Source organism: Triturus cristatus, chromosome 4_1 (assembly GCF_964204655.1).
Source record: "Triturus cristatus chromosome 4_1, aTriCri1.1, whole genome shotgun sequence".
NCBI lineage: Eukaryota > Metazoa > Chordata > Amphibia > Caudata > Salamandridae > Triturus > Triturus cristatus.
In genome coordinates, this window is record NC_140585.1 from 890875193 (window position 1) to 890898545 (window position 23353).

A 23353-nucleotide genomic window follows, 5' to 3' on the forward strand; every position below is an offset into this window, starting at 1 on the left:
TCAGCTATGATGTCTGTCAGTTGAAGCGTGTCTTCCTGGATAATATCCTCAAGCTTGTCTATAAAAAATTCCTTAGTAATGATTATCCATGGAGTTTCATAATCTGCTAGTAGCTCCAAGTTTCTACCTATAATCTCAACTTGACACTTTAGTGGGGACGACTCTGTAATACACAAACTATTTGTCCTTCAAGGTCCTTAAGAACCAGCACATAATGTTTTCCATCTTCAGAGCACAAATATTTATTCATTGTTTTCTCCTACAGCTTTTGTTTCTTGATGTTCACAAATCCAGGCAATTTATCAATTAATTGAGATCAATTAATTGAGATCGCCACATGGTCAATGAATGCCTCACTACCACCTGATCAACACCGAGTTCACTTGGCCATTACTCGCTGTTGAGTTTTTCTGTCACACATCACCTAAAAGTTGCCTTTGTTATTACTTTCTTTTTCAGGTCGCAGAATACCAGGTGAATCGAGCCTGGTATTTACTTTCAAAGCTGGTAACTATTGCATTCTCTTACCTTTAGCACCAGCATTGTGGTAGTGTAAGAGTTTAGATACATTCTCTGAAACTATGGGTCCTGATGAATTGCCACAAGACAAGTTTGGGGTTACCAGAGGCAAGAAACATTTCGACCTTTTACACCACACATGCCATTTAGGACCACTGTATCGAGTTACGGATCCTTATTTTTAGTTAGGTTAGTGAACCCTAAGAACAAAATTTAGGCAATAGGGTCTCCCTAAACCTATTTTAGACACCATTTTACACTACCTATGCCACACACCCACACGCACCTAACAGCTTCAATGAAAAAGATCTCTGCTAAAGAGCCCCTTCGCGGGTGCCTGTTGGGAATTGCAGTCTGGGCCGGACTGGCCGTAGCGGGCACCGGACAATCCCCGGTGCACCGCACGGGTGGGTGCCGGTTTTGGGTCCCTGGGGGCCGTTTTTGCATCATAGCTGCAAAATCGTCCCTGTAACAAAATCGGCCGAAAACTGGCCCCGGATGGGCCGGCCGAGTACTTTGCCAGGGCCGGTTTTGGTTCCCAGTCCGGCCCTGATTGCAGTGCTGGCCCGTCGAGGAGCAGGCCCAAATGATGAAGCATGACATTCTTTGGGGTGTATGAGAGCACTTTTTCTCAGACATGAACACTCAGACTTGTACTTATGAACTGCACACCAATCAGTCATACACAAAGCCAGGCCACCATGCTTTTTGTTGTCCTAATAATCTTTTGTCTTCGCAGTCATAAGCAAAATGGCCTATTCTACCACATGTTTTACATTATGTTCCTATAGCTGGACAAAACTTTGAATTTGCTAAATGATTAATACTATCCCATTAATAGCATAATCTCAGATCTTTACTTTCTTCCTCACTGTCTGGTTCTGAACCCCAAAGACATTGCAAATATCTGTCCTCTTGAACTTACTCTTATTTTCATTAACTGTGTGCATTCATTTCTTGGACTGTTCTATGGCTTTATTTGTCATCATGGTATCCTGCAAATTGGGCTAACCTAATACCCATAACTGTTCTTAGACTTTCTCACTTTTAATGTGCATTATATTTTGATCCCTTACATTTTCAGATTTCATTACACCAAATTTGCATAGACATAGATAGGTCTCTTAACACGTTTAAAATGCTATCAAATGATTCACTCTCTTGTTGTACCCCAGAATAGAATGTATCCAACGCTAGACCAACATTAGGCTTAAACCTTATTTCCATTCTATGCATTGCTAAACCCCCACCAGCACTTCAATAAAACAATGCTCTGGCATTTTAGAGCCGTGCCCATGCACCTAGAAATTAATGTCACTGCCATGTTATAGCACCTTTTAGATGTGTATTCCCTTTTAGTTGCCATGTTTTACAACATCAATGGTGATGTAAAGTATGGCTAAAAAAACATTGGCAAAGCCACAGGTTCTGAAGGTGATATCTATTGGCTTTGTACATGCTTGGTTAAAATGGAAACCTATGGTCAGGGCCTCTAACGAGAAACTTAAGTGAGGTCTGTTTGTCTTTTAAAATAATTTTTAGATATTGAACTGTACGTGAACATTGTTTTTTAACCTTATGAGCAATTTTCACTCACAAGTTAGGGATGAGTCTTGCAGAATTTATGCTTTGCTTCCTTAAAGAGTTTGCTTTTCATGAATCACGTTTCGCTTGTCGTTGTAATGGTAAGTCTTTGCAGTCCATTATTAATTTTAAATTCTCTTGTGAATATTATATGAGCATGCATGGTGAATTATTAGACAAGTGTTGAAACAGGGCAATTACAGGAGTTGTAGACCTGCATTACTTTCTCTTCAGATACCACCCACTCCACCTGAATGTTATGAACTAGGTCATTTTTTATTCACCTTAGTTAAAAACAGAAATTAATGTTAACTTGTTTTTAAATATTGTAAATGACTTTTTGTATGTGATGCAAATTATAATTCTGTATATTTTTATATTTCATTTTAATTGGAATAAACTATTGGCTGGATGGTTGGTATGCTAGTTAGGAACTCAGTGGATCAGGAGAGATACTTGTTTACTCTACATCAGGCTACCATATGAATCCACTTCACTACAATACAACACAATGATTCCAGTTCTTTGCATTTAATTTATGCATTATTATTTTCAGGTGTATGACTTTAATTGCTTCAACGTAAATAAAAGACTGCTACAAGTCTCAGCGTGCACTGATTTGCATGATGAAGGCATTGGACTGGAAACAAATGGGCTGAATTACATTTCAGCAGATTGTACTCCAATTCACCAAGGCAGCAGAGGGATGTAGTACACTGCCCTGGCAGACTACAGCCTGCCATATTTAGAGATCACTACCTGCCTTCAGTGGAATTGCCACTGCAGCAGTTATCTGAAGGCATTGAAACTTTGGTGTGCTGCTATCAAAAGAATTGTTGCATTAAACACAAATTGATGCCAAAGTCAAATTTAATGTAATCTTTGAAGAAAAGCAACTTTTAGTAAGTCGCCACTCTGTTGCTCAAGTTTTCGAGTGGCCATTTGCAGATACTGACCACAAAACAGCCTTCTGCCCTCCTGAGGAGGTGTGTGAATAACTCCCAGGAAAGGTAACAATAGAGGCCTGCCTTCGAAAGTGGTGTTACCTCTTCTTGGCAGGAAGCTACAGAGGGTGTGTGCCTAAAAGGCGAGCTTTAAAGGGGAAGAAGCCTTTGAAGGGCAAATGGTGGACACACATCGGGTAGACAGGTTGGCGTTGGGGACATAGAGGGAAAAACACCTGCCAAACCTGTTTTGCTGTGGGCGTGTAGCCCTCAGGAAGCCACACCTCTAGGGCGATCTACCAGGCTTCACACACTGAGTGAAGGGTTCTACTATCTTGGGAGAGTGCAGAATAGTCTACACTGGAATTGCTCGCTGCCACACATTCTAGAAAATAATTATCAGGTGAAAAAGGAACTAGAAGCCCATTGGCTAGTAGCCGCGCCATTCCCCCGGGGCACTTTCTAGGCGCAAATATAGCAACCCTAGCACCCAGACCTCATATCACATCAGGACTGGAGAGAGTACCAAAGAGGGATTGCCATGCTGTTCCCTGGAACTGGCGAGAGGCTGCCCCAAAGGCTGGACAGCACCTGCTGCTCCTTGGGCTAGCAAAGAGGGGACTGTGCCTCTGGTGGCGGGATCGAGGAAAAGTGGCTCCATAGCCCCATACTTAAGGAGTAACTTAAAGAGTAACTTCAAGAGTGAGTTGGCTGACTTCCTGTTCCCAGCTACAGTGCCACAACATCTGGAAGAAGCCTGCCTTGCTAGTCTGTAGCCACCATTGCTTGATTGCCACTGTCAGCCGACTTGCAGCCTAGGAGACTGAGACTTGATGCCCAAAACTTGCACCCACGTCCACTAGACCCGGTAGAGCCGCTGGAGGGCAGTTTGGTCAGGAAAGTAGCCTCCACCAAAGGGGACTGTTGTTTTTGTTATGATCAGAGTCTAGTAGTCCAGTGGCAACTGGATTTTTGCTGGACCCATCAGGACTTCGAAGTACACAGATCCCTGTGGCCAAAGTTGCCCCACCAAGTGTGTGGATCAAGGAGTAGCCCCAGGAAGCCCCCTATCAACCTCACAGCATTGTCAGCACTGTACAGCATCTTCAGCATCTTGTATCCCTTGCATCAGGACCACTCCATTGAGGTCTGTGGCACCCATGTAGCACCCATGACGTGGGACCCGTGCTCACTACGCCACTGGAGTCAAGCTATCCTGGCTGATGACGGCTGATAGCCAGAAACCGGTCCTAGGATGCTTGATTCCGGTCCAGGGAAGACATGGCTTGGCAGTTCGGGCTGGACTGTTCCCATGAGGCACAGGGTCAAGACTTATTTGCATATGGCCATGTCTAAACTGGGGTGGCGTAATGGGCAAAAGAACGATGGATTTAACCCAGATCTCTTGACTGGGGGAGAATGTCTGCATTGTCAGCATTCCGTCCATCATTTGTTTGTTGTAACGCTTTTCGCCCTAAGTGGGATGGGTATTCCCAGACGTGGGACCCGTGCTCACTACGCCACTGGAGTCAAGCTATCCTGGCTGATGACGGCTGATAGCCAGAAACCGGTCCTAGGATGCTTGATTCCGGTCCAGGGAAGACATGGCTTGGCAGTTCGTGCTGAACTTTTCCCATGAGGCACAGGGTCAAGACTGATTTGCCTATGGCCATGTCTAAACTGGGGTGGCGTAACGGGCAAAAGAACGATGGATTTATCCCAGATCTCTTGACTGGGGGAGAATGTCTGCATTGTCAGCATTCCGTCCATCATTTGTTTGTTGTAACGCTTTTCGCCCTAAGTGGGATGGGTATTCCCAGACGTGGGACCCGTGCTCACTACGCCACTGGAGTCAAGCTATCCTGGCTGATAGCCAGAAACCGGTCCTAGGATGCTTGATTCTGGTCCAGGGAAGACATGGCTTGGCAGTTCGGGCTGGACTGTTCCCATGAGGCACAGGGTCAAGACTGATTTGCATATGGCCATGTCTAAACTGGGGTGGCGTAATGGGCAAAAGAACGATGGATTTAACCCAGAACTCTTGACTGGGGGAGAATGTCTGCATTGTCAGCATTCCGTCCATCATTTGTTTGTTGTAACGTATTATAAATACAGCGCATCCATGGTGGTGCAAGGGTATCGCAGACTGGCGCAGGGAAACTAACTCATCTCTACAGATGCGTTAGTTTCCATTGGATGCGTAAAAATCATAAACAAAAATATTTGCAGGGAAGGTGATGTGTCGGTTCTTTATGCCCAGGGAATGTGATGCGTCGGTTTCTTACTTCAGGGGAGGAAATGCGTCAGTTCCTTATTGAAGGGAAGGTGATGCGTTGGTATCTTACGGAAGTGGAAGTGATACGTTGGTTTCTGACTGGGGCCCAGCATTCTTGTAGACTTGGACCCCTGTGCAATGCGTGGGGATCAGGGATGCGTCGGTTTCTGATCTGGCAGCAACAGCAAAGTTTTGGTCTCTCCGGTCAAGGTCCCAAAATGTGTTGGTTCTTGAAGCTGCATGGCAGGGCCTGCGTTGGAATCACTGCAGTGATCTCAGTCTTAGAGATCAGTGCACAGGGTTCAGTGTGCAGCTAGTTCTCCAGCTGCTGGCAGTCGCTGCATCGGTTTCTTCAGCGGCATAGCTGCGATGCATCGGAAACAGGTGCAGATGCGTCATGCTTCTCTTAGTTGCGTCTCTTTTCCAGCCCCAGCCACAGGAACAACCTCCAGAGGCCCAGCACAGGAACAAGCACCTCTTGGCAGATCAGAACTCCCAGCAAGGAAGTTCAGGGGAGCTGGTGGTGAAGTCTTTGTGTCTCTGAGACTTCAGAACAGGAGGCAAGTTCTAACTCAAGCCCTTGGAGATCTTCTTCAAACAGGATATACAGCACACAGCAAAGTCTTTGTTTTCTCCTTGAACTGAAGCAGCCACTGCAGGCCAACCCCAGACAGCACATGGCAAAGGGAAAAAACTTCTCCTTCAGCTTTCCCAGCTTTTCTTCTTGGAAGAGGTTTCTCTTAATTCGAGAAGAATTCTAAAGTTCTGGGGTCAGTGCCCCACTATTTATGTTCAATATCTCTTTGTTCTCTTGGGGCAGAGAGGCTCTGTGCTCAGTCAAAACCAGTTCTGGCCACTCTGGTCCAGCTTCCCGGCAGGAGGTGGGGACAGCATTGTGTAAGGCAGGCCAGGCCCATTCAGGTGCAAGCAAATCTTCTCCCCCTGCTCTAAATGCAACAAAGGTCTATTCAGTTCAGTCCTGACTCAGCCAGGAAAGGCAGGACACACCTCAACCCTCCCAGTGCCTGTCTACAGTGAATGCACATCCTCAGCCCCTGTCACTCCAAAGCCAGACAGTCAATTCACAAACCAGCAGAGGCACACAGGATGGCTAAGCAAGAAAATACCCACTTTCTAAAAGTGGTATCTTCAAACACACAATATAGAAATCATCTTTACTGACAGATGCATTTTTATATTCTGAGTTCAGGCATACTAAACTCCATCTTTCTACCTTGTTCCAATGGAAAGTTATACTTATACAATGTCATAAATAAACTCCTGTTCTATCCTATGGGACAGATAGCCTTTCAATAGTGAAAAACAAAATACAACTGTATTTCAATATTAGGACATGTCACACACATCAGTACATGGCCTCCCTTTCACATACACTGCACCCTGCCCACAGGAGTAGCAGGGGTACCTTAGGGGTGACTCACATGTAATAAAAGGGGAGGTTAGGGTCTAACAAGTGGATTCACTTACCAGGTCGACATGGCAGTAGAGACTGCGTGCAGACACTGCAGTGGCAGGTCTGAGACCCCTTTGAAAGGCTGCTTGTATGGGTGGCACAATCAATGCTGAAGCCCACTAGCAGCTTTTGACTTACAGGCCTTGGGCACACACTGGGGCATATTCACATGGCATTAACTCCAATTTATCTCTACCGTAACACAGCAAAAGTAGAGATACATTTAACACCCCATTCACAAGTTGGTGCAAACTGCACACAACACCAGTATTCCTGTGATAACTGCCCCCAAATTTATCTCCACGGTGGACACCACCAACTAACACTAATGAGATGCAGAGTAGGCGTTCCCGTGCAAAAACACACGAGAAAACCACAACACCACATCACAACGAACTGCCAGATCTGCGAAGCGAAGCAAAAACAGGGAATAACCCGCAGTAGCACCAGGGATTTTACACCTGCCTTTTGCTGGTGCTAAGCAGGACGACTACCCACAACATGAAAGGGAGCCTAGCCAAGAGCCACACCTGAGGACCCACAGATACCATGGAGGCAATGATCATGCAGCTCCGATACCCATGAGGGTCACAACACCCACAGTCACAACCCCTAGCCCCCCGCCATATTTGCCTTCTGTTGCCAACCGAATACACAATGCCAGCCACGGCAGACCCAGAAGGAGTAAACAAACAATGCCGTGCTCGTTGGTGCATAACTAGTCCACGTTTCAGAAACAGCTGCTTTATGTATTTTTGTTCAGGAAAACGGAATATTGATCTTCTTCTAATAACCTGCCAACCCCTCAGCATTCACCCGTGAATGCATTTTCAACTATCACTTGTAGGTGCTGGCTGGCAGGGTCGTTCAATGGAGCGGGGGTACAGAGGTCGGGGAAAGGGCCTCTGTTTACACAGCAATGCGATATCACCTGGGTTGAGGTGGGAGTTTTCTGGCGTTGATGTGGCAATCCAGAGGTATCGCCTGCTAACGCAGGAATAACTATCGCCATTGCGATGGTGTTGTCGCCTGTTTTCTCCGCCGTTCACTGTTTTCATTGCCATGTAGCGCGGGCTTGAGAATACCACGCTAACATGGCGATGAAAAACAGGGTTAGGCGGCGTTAACTTTTCTGGCGATGACTAACGTTGGCGATAGTTATCGCACATTCTCGTGAATATACCCCACAGTGTACTGTACTAGAGACTTAGTAGTACATCAAACAAGCCAATCATGGAAACACCAATCCATATTCATAATTTATGGAGGGAGCACTTGCACTTTGGCACTGATCAGCAGTGGTAAAGTGCCCAAAGCATCTAGACCAGCACAAACGAAATTCAGCACACAGCAAAAAATACCGGAGGCAAAAAGATAGGGGAAAACAACACCAAGGATGCCAGGTCTAACAGAAACTTACAGAGCACATAGCAATCACATTAAACCAATCTAATAACACCCTTGTTTTCAACTCCTAATTCTGAAATTGAATCATACAGGTCTATAAATTATTCTAATCTAAAGAGTCAAGTAGGGATATCCTTGCACAAAATATTATATATATCCATCACATTCGTTGCTGAGGCCAGGCATATTGGCTAACTTATCATGGGCGTTAACTTCGATCTAGATTTCATGCTGTAAGTGGTGTAACTCAAATAAATTAATTGAGAAATGCGCAGTAGAAAAGAGTCAGAATTGAAGAATTTGAAGAATTGGTGTGCATGACAAATGGATGACTAATGTAGGTTTAACAATTTTAAGGGAACATTGATGGCTGTTGTTAGCAGAAGCGATAGTAATCACGGGTGTGATAGAAAATACCTGTATGATGAACATAGCTTTGTGTGATCTTAGCATGGCTTTTGTACATGATGCATAACCTCAAGTACAATTATTTTAACACAGTGTGCAGTGCGTAGTATGTGTATTCTTTGCGATTGTTACATGTAATAAATATTGAAAACATTCGCCCATTGTCTGAGCCTGTTTGAGTCTATTTTCATGTGGTGTTAGTATCCCCCAGAATGGCAGGTCATGCACTTTACCTGACTTTAGCAATGATGTTTTGCCTTAATTCTTACTGCTTTTCCCATAGTTCCAGTTATATGTATCTGTTTTAGACTACACTGCAGCTTTTAACTGTACAATTTGGGATGGACTTTGGAAAAAACACAAGAGTATAAAAAACAGCAAAAGATTTATTTGTTTCTGATCGAGTTACACTAAAAAACCTGGAAGTGGTCAACCTATTTGACAGGTCACTAATGGGTGGGATGTATGCACTGAATGGGTTCAAACACAGGTGTGTACTGGTTCTGTGCCTCTAAAATACAATGTATGCACTGAAATCCTGTCGAATGCTTTGAACATGTATACCATGCACCTTTAATTATTACATGATTCAATCTGTCAATTGATCTTTTATCAGGCGTGCAACGACCATTGGGCTCAAAGGGCTTCAGCCCCCCTCGTCGTGTGTGGCAGCCCAGGCTGAGACAGCTTCCCGGGCACACACACAGCCGCCCCCGAGTACTTCACAGGTCTTTAAAAGACCATTTACGTGTTAATGAGGCTTTGTTGCTTTTCACCCCTTCTAAGAGCCCCTGCATCTCCACTCTGCATATTACTGGAGGAGTCAGCCCCCCCGAAAATATTCATAGCCCCTCCCGAAATGTGGCTCTAGTTGCACCTCTGTCTTTTATGCAGGCTTCTGTCACAGACCCATTCGTGTCTGCAAACCTTTATCAATCACAAGTAGTAGTCAGTATTTGAAAGGCAATGGCCTATAGATTAATCTCATGTTTAGCAGAGGTCTAGTGTATAAGAGATAGTACTCCTCTGGTAGGTGTTATGGAAATCATCAAATATTTGAAATATTTGGTTATCGCATTTTTGCAGAATGTCATGGCGTATAAATAAATGCCTGAAAAAGGCCGCAGAAGCCATGTAAATAATGAATAATAGAATCACAGTTACTCATTTTTAGGTCGAGCCTAGAACAGCGCATGCGCTTTTGCTCGACTTCTAGTACAGGGGATCTCGAAAGTGCTACCCAGGCATTTGCTGGCTGGCTACAAGCTTGAGTGCATTTGCGTGTGCACGCGAGGCCATCTGCCTTTCCTGCCTTTCCTTTGTTGTCATGGGTAATTAAGCGCCTCTCTCCGGGCACCCTTTCATGTCATCGCTCGTTACCTCTTCTGCCCTCCCCTGCCCTTGGCTGAGCTTACTTCATGTAGCGCATTCTTTGGCTATCTCTGCCTGCTCTCCCAGCCCTTACTTTCCTCCCACCGTCCGCTCAATCTCTATCTGAGCCTCTGTCTGGAATATTGTTCTTGCTGGGTTTTGCCTTTAAAGAGGGATGGTATATATTTTACATATCCCCCTTCTGATCGCTTTCTATCAAGCTCTCTTGTTTTTATCCATTTTATTTTTAACTTTCATTCTTTTTCTCTTGTCCGAATGACCTAACATTTATTGATTTCCCTTTCTACAGCATCCATTATGGTTCTTTCTATATGTTTCTTTTTAATTTGCCACATTTTCTTTCTCCTTTTGCCTTGCCATGGCTCTTTAGCATTATCCGTTTTCATTCTCTTGTCTTATATGTTTACTTACTTATTTTTTTCTGTATTGTATTTCTTTCTGTCCCTTTTCCGTTTCCATTTTTTTATCCTCTTTTGCACTCACTACTCTAGGTAATCCCCTTGTCTTCTCCAACATACAGATCACAGCAAAGCCGGCCCTTCCCTCAAACTAGCTCCTGAAGTATGTGCCACCCTCTCCTTGCCCCGAGTGGGCATGAACCGCCTCTGCGGCCCGCTGCTGGCCATAATCCCCGACACTTGTTTGTTTTAAAATGTCCGCCTCTCTGGGTGATGTTAAGAGGGGTCAGGCCATCTCTCCTCGGCCCCTTCGGAGCCGACACTCCCTCCCAGACTTGTTATGACATTACAGATCTTCAAACAGCAAACACGAGAGGGAGTGCTGACCAAGCACAGGCGCAGCCCCAGACCTAACGTTTATCGTGCGCAAAGATGATAAGGGCTATTATCAACAACACATTTTTTTTAGCCACATACACACAACCACACAGGCAAACACACACATCCACACACACACACACACAACCACACACACACACAACCACACACACACAACGACACACACAACTACACACACACACACAACCACACACACAACCACACACACAACCACACACAACCACACCCACACAACCACACCCACACACAACCACACACAACCACACACACACACACACACAACCACACACACACAACCACACACACACAACCACACACACAACCACACATCCACGCCCACAGCCACACCTGCACCCACAACTGCACCCACACACACAACCAAACACAACCACACACACAACCACACACAACCACACACAACCACAACCATACACACAACCACACACACACAAAATCACACACAACCGCACACACACAACCACACACAACCACACACAGCCACACACACACACAACCACACACACAACCACACACACACACAACCACACACACAACCACACACACAACCACACCCAACCACACAGCCACACACACACACACACACACACAACCACACACACAACCACAAACACACAACCACACACACAACCACAAACACACAACCACACACAACCACACACACAACCACACCAAGCATTGGCATAGCCAATAGGTCTCGCTTTTGGGACCTTATAAGTGTTTAGCCATGCAACAGTCGATGTGGTTGCACCAAGGATATTGTGCTGCATAACTAAATACTTAGAAGGTCCCAAAAGCGAGACCTATTGGCTATGCCAATGCTTGTTACTCATGGCTTTTGTGTGTATTACTCAGCCAGAACGCAAACCCTTTAAAAGTGCTCATACCTTTATCCTTCACATGTGATATCCTGAGACTCCTGTTCCAGTCCCCGGTCTCGTGCTTTGCAGAGCAGGTCACCTCTGTCCCATCTGTGCAGCGTGTGGTGTTCAGTAAAGCTCTCCTTGTTGTGCTGTAGGTCCCGTCTGGGTTCTGTATCTGTGTCGTGCTGTTCTCCAACTCCTGTGGTTCTCCACATGCAGACGTTATTGTGATGTGTATGGGGGCTGGATAGAACTCACTCACTGCACACGTCACCTGCTCTACAAAGAGAGACCCAGGCGCAGGCTTTGAGGAAAGCCAGACTCTTGGAGGTGCTGTGAAGAAGACATGACATCTAGTGAAGCCTCAGAATGTTAGCTATATGTGAGACACACACAATGCACACAATATATAACAAATGTGGGTCACTGGGCCACTCAAATACCTCATTGCACATTTGTCATTACCAATTTCAGACAAATGTTTCAGGTCTCTCCCTCAGTGCTTGGGAAATGGGATATACAAAGAATGCAGCTGTGCTATTTCTTACCCTGTCACTCACTCACTTCAAGTGTGTTTTTTCAGCAGATGTGAGATGAGTAATAAACGAGGGTGAGCATTGCCTGAGTAGGATAGTGTACATTCAAATGGAAAAAGTATTGTGCTAGTTTAAGACTCTTCATTTTATTAACCCTAAATAATATGAATCTTTAATGTGTCTTATAAGGATTTTCCATAATGAAACAATATGTTCTTGGGTGGCGGTAGATGCAATAAAAGGACGGCTGTGCATAGCTTTGACTATAACATTTATACAAAACTATTACCCTAAATAGGGCCAGGTAATGCCAGATTTTAAACATTTGATGCAGGAAAGTTTAAAAGTGACAAAGACATCGTCCAAGACCGCAGATTTTATTTTAACCACGTACAGGGACTTGTGTGGGCTAATTAATGCTAAAATCGATACAGGATATTAAACAGTTTTCTGTCTGAGATGCCTATCAAATATCCCCGTACATTTTCCTTCTCCAGTGCACGAGGGGCCTCATTTACTATATTTTGACGCATGACAGCGCAGCAAGCGTTCCTGCAGCGCTGCTGTGCATCAAAAGAAAAGGGCAGGAATGTGCCGCTTCTACAAGATACAGCGTGTTACTGTCCTTCCCTGCGCCGGCGCACAAACAGCAGCCTTGCGTCAACGCAGACACCCTTGTGTCTTGTTGCAAGGGTGCCTGCGTTGTGGGGATGATTGTTTTTGTGCCGGAAGGGACACCTTCCTGCACAAAAACAATCATCAATGGCATTTTCCACTTTCTATGCGTGCTGCAGAATGCAAAATTCCCAGCTTCACAAAACGTTGTAAATCTGGGAATGTGTCAGGTTGCATGGCTGTTGCACGGGTGCACCCACAGCAACAACCATGGAACTCCACTTTCATGCAGAATAATGTGCAAAAGGGGCCCATATTTAAAAGGTTATGAAAGGTCATGCAGGGAGACTTTACGTGACCTTGCAAATATGGGCAAGCTCACTGAGCTGCCTGTGTGTCAAAATAATTGACGCACCAGCGGCACAGTGGGCTTGTAAATGAAGCCCGAGGTGTTTAAAGTGTTACCTTGGGCCTATATATTAGAGAAGAAATTCATCACGTCTGTTAATATTGTTCTGTTAGTTCCACACAGTTATTCAGTTAATTTTACGTTTAGAGCCTCTTTGCTCTGGTCTGAAGCCTAATTACATAATTTCACCAGTATACAACCTCACGCAGATGCCGGCATATGTGCAAATTAAGATGCAATGTGTGCATTACATCGATATTTCATCATATATCAATCAATCAATCATTCGCATTTATAAAGCGCGCTACTCACCCATAAAGGGTCTCAAGGCGCTGGGGAGGGGGGGGTCAGTGCTCGAAGAGCCAGGTCTTGAGCTGCCTTCTGAAGGAGAGGTGTTCAGGTATGGCGCGAAGGTGGCTGGGCAGAGAGTTCCAGGTCTTCGCTGCCAGGAAAGAGAAGGATCTTCCTGCGGCGGTGGCTTTGCGGATGCGGGGTACGGCTGCCAGGGCCTGTCCGGCGGATCGTAGAGTGCGCGGAGGAGTGTAGAAGGAGACGCGGTTGTTGATGAGTATGGGTCCGAGGTTGTGAAGGGCTTTGTGTGCGTGGGTGAGGAGTCGGAAGGTGATCCTCTTGTTGACGGGGAGCCAATGGAGTTTTTTCAGGTGTCCTGAGATGTGGTGGTGGCGGGGGATGTCCAGGATGAGTCTTGCGGCAGCGTTCTGGATCCGTTGGAGTTTCCTCAGCAGCTTGGTGGTGATGCCCGCGTACAAGGTGTTCCCGTAGTCCAAGCGACTGGTGACGAGGGCGTGGGTGACGGTCTTTCTGGTGTCGGTGGGGATCCAGCGGAAGATCTTGCGGAGCATGCGGAGGGTGTTGAAGCATGCTGAGGTCACCGAGTTCACCTGTCTGGTCATGGTGAGGGATGAGTCCAGGATGAAGCCGAGGTTGCGTGCGTGGTCGGTGGGTTGGGGAGTGCTGCCTAGGGCGGGGGGCCACCAGGAGTCGTCCCATGCGGTGGGGGTGGGGCCGAGGATGAGGACCTCCGTCTTGTCGGCGTTCAGTTTCAGGCGGCTGTCTGTCATCCAGTTCGCCACTTCCTTCATTCCTTCATGAAGTCTGGTCCTAGTTGAGGTGGGGTTGTTTGTGGGTGATAAGATGAGCTGGGTGTCGTCGGCGTATGATATAAGGTCCAGTCCGTGTTTGCGTGCGATGTTCGCCAGGGGGGTCATGTAGATGTTGAAGAGAGTGGGGCTGAGGGAGGATCCTTGAGGTACGCCGCAGATGATCTCCGTGGCTGTGGATCTGAAGGGGGGCAGGCGGACTCTCTGAGTCCTTCCGGAGAGGAAGGAGATGATCCATTCGAGGGCCTTGCCTCTGATGCCGGCGTTGCTGAGGCGTCGTATCAGGGTGCGGTGGCAGACCGTGTCGAAGGCTGCGGAGAGGTCCAGGAGTATGAGGGCCACGGTCTCACCCTTGTCGGTCAGGGCTCTGATGTCGTCCGTGGCTGCGATGAGGGCGGTTTCGGTGCTGTGGTTGGTCCTGAAACCGAACTGTGTGGGGTCGAGGGAGTCGTTGGTTTCCAGGGCGTTGGAGAGTTGAGTGTTGACAATTTTCTCGATCACTTTGGCGGGGAACGGCAGGAGAGAGATGGGCCGGAAGTTTTTGAGTTCGGTGGGGTCTGCTGTGGGTTTCTTTAAGAGGGCGTTGAGCTCTGCGTGTTTTCAGCTCTCCGGGAAGGTGGCGGTGGTGAGGGAGGCGTTGATGACATCTCGGAGGTGCGGTGCGATGATGTTGTCGGCTTTGTTGTAGATGTGGTGCGGGCAGGGGTCCAATGAGGATCCGGAGTGGACGAGTTCATGACGCGGGTGGTCTCCTCGGTGGTGGTTAGGCTCCAGGTGAGGATGGTGGTGATGTCGGTAGCGGGTTCCGGGGGGGGTTTGTGTCGGTGGTCGGGAAGCTGTTGGATATGTTGGTGATCTTGTGGTGGAAGAAGGTCGCGAGGGAGTCGCAGAGGTCCTGTGATGGGGGGATGGAGTTGTTTTCTGCGTCCGGGTTGGAGAGCTCTTTGACGATGCCAAATAGTTCCTTGCTGTTGTGGGCGTTGTTGTCAAGTCTGTTCCGGTAGGCTGTTTTTCGTGCGGCGCGGAGGTGTTGGTGGTGTTGGCGGGTGGCGTCCTTGAGAGCTGACATGTTCTCTTCGGTCTGGTTGAGGCGCCACTTCTTCTCGCGGGCGCGGCATTCTTTCTTGGAGTCCTTGAGGTCGGGGGTGAACCAGGAGTTTTTCTTGTGGTTGTTGGTGCTGGCTTGAGTTTTCAGGGGGGCCAGGAGGTCGGCGCAGTCGGAGATCCAGTTGGTGAGGTTGTTGGCGGCTTCGTTTGGGTCGGTGGTGCTGGTGGGTCGGTTCTGGGAGAGGGTTGATGCGAGCTGATCCGTGGTGATACGAGTCCAGTGTCTTCTTGGTGGTTGCTGGGTGTGGTGGTGCACAGTGGTCTTCTTGAAGATGAAGTGGACGCAGCTGTGGTCCGACCAGGTGAGTTCGGTGGTGTGGCTGAAGGTGATGTGTTTGCTGGAGGAGAAGATGGGGTCGAGCGTGTGTCCGGCGTAGTGGGTGGGTGTGTTGACTAGCTGATTCAGTCCCAGGTTGGTGAGGTTGTCCATTAAGGCGGTGGTGTTGTTGTCGGTGAGGTTCTCCAGGTGAAAGTTGAGGTCTCCTAGGAGGATGTAGTCGGTGGACGAGAGTGCATGAGGGTTGACGAAGTCTGCGATGTCTTCGCTGAACTTGGTGCGGGGTCCTGGTGGTCTGTACATGAGGGTGCCTCTGAGGGTGGTCTTGGGGTCGCTGTGGATCGTGAAGTGGAGATGTTCGGCGCCGGGGAGTGAGTTGTCGGTGTTGGTTGAGATGCGGATGGAGTTTTTGTGTGCGATGGCGATGCCTCCTCCGATGCGGTTGGTGCGGTCTTTCCGGATGATTTTGTAGCCGTCGGGGATGGCTATGGCGATGTCGGGTGCCGAGGAGGGATTCATCCAGGTCTCGGTGAGGAAGGCAATGTCCGGGTTCGTAGAGTTGATGAGGTTCCACAATTCGATGGCGTGCCTGTGGATGGATCGGGTGTTGACCAGGATGCAGTGGAGATTGCTTCCGGGGGAGTTGTTCTTGACGGGAGCAGTGTTGGTCCGTGGGCAGGTGAAGTGACAGTTGTTGCAGGTGAAGGGTCCGTGGGTCCGTTTAGGGTGGGTGCGGTAGCAGCCCGGAGTGCGGCCGGGGTTGAGGTTGACGAGGGTGGCGGAGTCGTAGGTCAGGTGGGGGGCGCGGGGGCCAGGGGTTCGGGTGCTGAGCGCGGGCCAGGCGCGGACGGGCGCAGACGGGCTTGCCTTAGGCGTGCCTTCGGTGCGCAAGCGGCGCGCCAGCGGCGCGTCCACTGCGCGGCCTCGCAGCGGCCGCCATATAAGGGGTAGCCGGGGAGGCGGGGTCAGCTGGGAGGCAGGAGGAGGGCGGGTAGGGGAAAAAAGCGGCAAAAAAGCGGCGGCGGGAAAAAGGCTCCGAAGGCGAGGAGGCCTAGAAAAATGAAAAAGGCGCAGAAAAACAGGAAAAACGAGGGGGAGACGGCAGGAGGGCAAGGGGGACGGCACTCAGGAGATGCAGGCACTCGGGGATACAGAAGGAAACCAGGGGAGCGCGATCACATAACACAGGCACTCGGGGATACAGAAGGAAACCAGGGGAGCGCGATCACACAGCACAGGCACTCGGGGATACAGAAGGAAAAAAAGGGGAGCGCGAACGCAGACAAGCGGCAACACAGGCACTCGGGGCACAGGCAGCGATGCAGGCAAAAGGAGAAGACAGAACAGGGGATCTGGTGGCGCTGTGAGGACAGGGGAGCGACCTACCCTGGGGTTTTATCTGTGGATAAAACTCTGTAATAGCTGCCAGAGAGATTGCGAATGACGTGACTTAATGTATGCATGTGAACTTGGATAGTGTGAACCTAGCTACAAAACAATGGTGCTCCCTGCACAAGTGGGAGGGATAGTTTAAAGAGTACTTTAGAGGGTAGCAGGAGAGAAGGTGCAGAAAGGTCTAATGTCTGGAGTAACTGGATCATACACTGCCTTATTAGTGCTAAGGCCAGTATTTTTGGGCTTCATATATCCTGTGAGATGAAGAATATGGTTGTTTTTAATGTAATGATTAATTGTGTTCCCATTGAGGTAAGAAAAAAAAATCTGCTTCATGGCAGGCTGTGACACTTTTTTCCTAATTATCCATCTTTTGATGTGGTGCGACCAAGAATGTATACAAAATTATCGGACACCCCGACAGCCTCATAAAACGTGGCAATGCATTCATATGAAGCACCTACTACAAATCACTACTACAAATCACTAGCACTACATCATCATACTCTGCACTCAGACAAGACTACCGTCTAAAGCGTGCTCTGATCATTGGTAGATCTCTCCAAGAGCATGCTGCTCAGATTGCAGAGCTGATTACATTACACAACTTAGACCTAATCTTTGTCACAGAAACATGGTTCTGTGACTCATCTACACTTTCTTTCAACATACTGCTACCGCGCAGATAGGACACCTTATGCAAGATAGACTGATCAAAACTGAGGAGGGTCTTGCCATCATGCACAAAAATAAATGCTCCTGTAAACAATTAGACTCACCTTCCTCTCGCTCTTTGGACTGATGTCAATATTGGTCAAACGTATACTGAACACACACATCTGTTTTCATATGACCTACTGCCTAAGAGGAAATAATTCAATTTTTGCAGATCACTTTAACAATCTCCGTACATCCATGCAAATGCACTACTCTGTCCATATATTTCTAGGATGCTTCACAATCATTGAAACATCACTAAAACCCACTGACTTCCAGATTATTTGAAATCTGTTCCTTACATAATCTTAATCAACTTTCCTCATTCCCAACAGAAAGAAAGGGAGTTCCAAACTCTCAGGCGAGTATCCAAATTGTGTGTCACTATAAGTACTCCCTTGATTATCCAGTCTGCCATTAGAAGATGTGGCTAACTGGAACAGTATGCTGATGGTGGATAGATTGTATGCCCTATTTGAAGTAATTAACACCACCTATGCGTGGGGACGGAAGCACGTCCTTTTGTTATTATATTCCCTCACACACCCTAGTGGTGTCATGCTTCATCATCGGGACACCCCAACGCCTAGAAGTCAGGGTGGGCTCGACCATTTTTCAGGAAGCACTTACTTAGATAGTTTTTGGCCAGGAGGATAAAGATTAAGAATCAATATCAGACCACAGTTTCCCTTTATTCTGGGGTCTGGCAATGATAATAAAAACAAGAAGTTAGGGGTTTCTAGGGATATTATGGTCCTAGGACCCTATTGCCAACATGTTTCTGTCCCTTGCTGCCCCATAAAGGGTGCTTGGACTTTCTTCAGGGCGTGGGCCCCATGGGAAATTAGAAGAGTAAGAGAATTTCCCTATACTACTTCACGATAAGGGCAGGTAGCTGCTCCTTATAAACGAGACACTTGTCGTCAAAATCACTCCATCTGTTGTGAAGGAAAGAGATGAGACAAGACAGACAAAGTACTAACTCGTTATATCCTAATTACCAATTCAATAAATTAAAATATATTGGTGTTCATATCACCGTGTTCCACACATCATTATAAGTGAGAAGAAATAGAATGTGCGCGTGATTGTAGCACATCCTCTTGTACACATGCCACACTCTTTGTAGTGCGTGAATTCAAGGGTGGCGGTCATTTACCGCATCCTAATTTCATACACTCCTTGGTGCGTGACTCGCTAGTATCAGTCATATCAATCAGACATACTAACATGAAAACACGAGAAAACCACAAAAGGGCACATCTCTCATTCCTGTATCAAGTGTAGTTCACAAATTCTCATATTCAATCACTTCGTATACATTTCCGCTTACCCCAATTTAGGAGAGGATTTACCCCATGTGGCACCTCAATAAGAGGGGTAGCCCTGTAGTCAGACTCTGCAGGTCGGAAACATTTGAGGATTCCAAGATAAGTAAAACCGAATGCACGGGTATGATTTTTCGTTAGTGGTGGCCAGGTCAGTGGTGTCGAGCCCGGGAGGTAGTGGGGGGAAAAAAAGGAGGGAAGACCGCCCACCAGGACGGAAATACAATAATTATTGGTCTGCGCCTTAAAGATGCCCCAAGTCATTCCTTTTTGTTCAGTGCACATATGGAAACTACTCACGCCATCAAGGACCCTGCCCAGTAAGAAAACCTGTTCGGTTGAGGTTCCCACCACTTGGAGTAGCTGCTGTGTCTGCGGTCACAGCTTTTTACTGATGTACGGAGCCTCGATGGAAATCTAGCCCGCCTGCTTCAGGGGACGTGTGACCACGCCTATTGACGGAAGCGCGTTCTTTGTGTGTTCCGTGCTTGGAAGCCTGGGAATTGTAGTCGCGGGTGTTTCAAAGGCACATAGTTCAAATGTTACTGAAACGCACTTATTTGCTAGTTCTATGCGTACATTTGGAGACCTCTGTTCTAATTGGAATTTTACATTTAATCTCACGCATTGTACGTACATATGATCAATTGGTTGGCCATTAATCATATGATCCAGTTCTTTTACTAAAATGTCAAGAAAACTCTCAAACTTATTTGGCTCAAATCAGTTGACTAATAAAGTTATATTGACACCACTATATTTACAATCAGTTAAAGTGTATATTCATGTCTGACCTGGAGTCTGTACTTTGTTGATATGAATCAAACCGTGAGGCGCAGTTAAAAAATTGGGAGAGACTGGAGCCGCTAAGAATGGTTTGCCTAAATTAAAGAGATCAGAGCCGCCCCTTGGGAAAAGATATAAACTGAGGTCACGAACATTTCTAAATAGTGGGCCTATCGCTGAACATCCCCGCCAATCCTCTCAAGCAATAGCGGTCTCTGCGACAACAGCGAAATCCAAACAAAAGAGACTGACTAACAGAATAGGTGAAACTGGGAAGCCCTCTCCTGAGAACTCCAGGAAAAAAAAAATCTTTGCCCAGTTAAAGTTACTCCTTCCCTTCGATCGTACTTTATGCCTAATACTCAAGCTATGGGGAAGTCCCAGTGTTAAATGGTAGCGGCAGTCGTAGTCAATAACCTTTCAAGTATTGCCCGGCGGTAATCGCCTCTTATACCATTCGATGCTAAACCAACAAAGAGGCAGGCGCCGGAGACTGGAAGGCAGGAAACAAAGTTTTATTCCGTCGGAGTGGAACACATCAGATCAGACAGCGAGGTATCGTCACGAGGTGCTCTAACTGCATCTCTGAGGCCTGGCCTCTTATACACAGGTTTATGACTTTATTGAAGGTTTATCATACATGGCACATTCTTGAGATCGCTTTGATACATGAAAGAACATCCTCAGAATCCCCACTTCAAGCTCGTTCCCACACATATCTACAGTGGAAGTCCCCACCCCACCCACAGTAGGAGATGGCTATCACACAGCTGGACATTCCGCCAATTCCTGGGGGTGTGTGCGACCGGTCGGGTCTCAGGGGGTGGGGGGCCTTGATCTACTGTAATCCCTTTGATGTGGGGTGTTTCCCTTACAGTAGGGGCAATAAACTGCATCCGCAGGGCTAGGTGATGGCCTGGGATCGGTTCGGACAATGGGGCGCAGAGGAAGGGGGTTATCAAAGAGATGCATGACCATGTATGGGATGTCGGTCAGGCGTGGGATGTGGTTCCATGGCAGGGTCGCGCAGAAGGAGAGGGTTTATGGCCCGTGTATGAGAGAGCGGGGGTGGCCGGCGCGCGGGGGAATGCTCGCAATGCCAGGGGGACGCGCTGGCGATCGGCAATGAGCAGGGAGAGACCAGGGTGCCTAAAATGGCTGCCGTGCGCTTTCCTGTGTGTTGCACTGGGGAGAGACAAGATGGCGCATATAATGTTCAGTTCGCAAGCTAAATTTCCACACCAGGATGAGACAAACCAAGTAATGACTCCACCGGTAGAAGAGCGCCAGAATTCGCTGGCTGTAATTCCCGTCTCTAATCGGTACTCCCTGCTCAGTGAGCCTCTGGGGGCTTCTTTGGATGACGGGGAGGGCCAGATTGAACCAGATGTTCCAGAGGGCTTACCATCAACCCCCCAAACTCTTGAAGTCCAGATTCATTACATGGGATGTTAAGGCAGCTGTCTATTGAGATTGGAGTACAATTTTCTACCTCAGAATCAAACCAAAAGAAGATACAAGATACCTGTGACAGCTTAAAGGAAAATCTTGTAGAACTGACTCACAGAACTGAGATCCTAGAGTCTAGAGTGGAGGAATTGGGTTCAGAAGTTAGAGAAAACTCCAAAGAGGTGCAGAGATTGAGAGCAAAGAACGGGACTTGACAGAAAGGTTGGAGAGGTTGGAAAATATCTCGAGACGGAACAATATAAGAATTTTAGATCTAAGGGAAGGTTTAGAAGGAGATAATTTAAAAGCTTTTGCTATCAATCTCTTGAGTGAAGCCTTCCCGCAAATTGCTACCCCTACTATCTGGGAGTCTGAGATCCAGAGAATCCATAGGGATCCATTCAAGTTGAACCCGTCCCGGAAAAAGCCCAGAAAAGTTTTAATTCATTTTCAGTCCTATCTGTTAAAGGAGCAATTGTTAGGGGCTGCCTTAAAACTTAAGTCCATTCAGGTTCAAGATGTCACTTTCAGGATCAGGTCAGACATCTCCCGGGTCACTGAGGATAGAAGATGGGAACTGGGTAAGAGAATGGATGCATTGAAGGAGTTGGGAGCACAGACGCAACTGCGATTTCCGGCCTTCCTAAAAGTTGTTTGGGTTAACAAAACCTATAATTTCAGATTTCCAGAGGAAGTGGATACCTTCCTGAGCCAGGCTAAAACTAGCTGATCTGGTTTTTATGGGGGTTTCATACTTTCATACTTTTTTATAGTTATCGACACTATGCAGTTTTTTTTTGGTGGGGAGCATTGGGGAAAAAAAAATGAATACTCAATCTCTAGTGACATAACAGCCTCAGGTTGCAGCGTCTGTAGCTGCTGTGGTGTGGGAAGGCAAATTGGTGATGGAGGATAGACCCATAATGGGAGGGAAATTCCACCTTAACCTTTTAACCTGGAATGTGAATGGGTTGAAGGTGTAAGGCAGGCAGCGCTTGATCCTGCAATACCTAAAAAACAGCACAGCCAGTATATTAATGCTACAGGAGACGCAACTATCACAGTCAGAATGTCTCACACTATTTGGGAAACTAAGATGGGTCGACAAGATCATAGCGACTGATCAATCGTGCTCTTCAAAGGGGTTGCTGTAATATTTTTAAAAAACTAAGGAGTAGAAGTAGTCAAAGCTCAAGTTGATAAGGAAGGGCGTTGGGTCATAGTAGCAATCAAATGTCGGGGGGCTAAATATACAATAGTCAGCTATTTTGGGCCTAATGATGACGACATCATCCCCCTGAACAATCTATGTCTTGCATTAGCGGATTTCGATTCAGCTTTGATTGTAGGGGGTGACTTAAATATACTTCTGAATAATAAACTTGATAGGTCTACCCCCAGAAACCAAGTAGCATTGCCGCGGGTTAAAACCCTTCTTTTGACGATGTTGAAAAACTTTAACCTTATAGAGATATGGCGGAATAAAATGGGCAAGAAGAGAGAATACTCCTTCCATAGCAAGAAGAACTCCCACTATTCAAGGATAGACTACATGTTTATGGAGCATGCCGACCTGGAAAAAATACACAAAATGGAATATCTCCCTATACTTTATCCGACCATGGTGCTATACTTCTGAAATTGGCACTCCCTACAGAAGTACTTCCGACAAGGTGGACTTTAAATAGAAGATTCCTTTTACAGCCCTCAACTCCGGGCTTTTTAAAGTTAGAATCTGCCCGTTTTTTCCAGGGGAATGTAGGCTCAACTAAATTACATGTGGTGTGGGACACTTTTAAAACCTGCCTGAGGGGGATATTAAAAGGCATGGTAGTGGGCTGGGATAGGGCTGAGAAAAAAGATTTCGCCGATCTAGAAACGGACTTAGCGGGGGCAGAGACCGATCTAAAAGCTAGTGTTTCCTCTGGAGCG

At 47.0% G+C, this 23353-nt stretch overlaps 1 protein-coding gene across 2 annotated transcripts in view; it reads right to left on the reverse strand.

The window, feature by feature from the left end:
- The window catches only part of LOC146855739 (natural cytotoxicity triggering receptor 3 ligand 1-like), a 145688-nt gene that overhangs the window by 95688 nt on the left and 26647 nt on the right, over positions 1-23353 (reverse strand). For both annotated transcript variants that reach the window (XM_085650650.1, XM_085650651.1), the window contains exon 3: positions 11706-12014. In XM_085650650.1, the coding sequence (XP_085506776.1) occupies positions 11706-12014 (309 nt within the window). The remainder of the gene's footprint in view (positions 1-11705; positions 12015-23353) is intronic.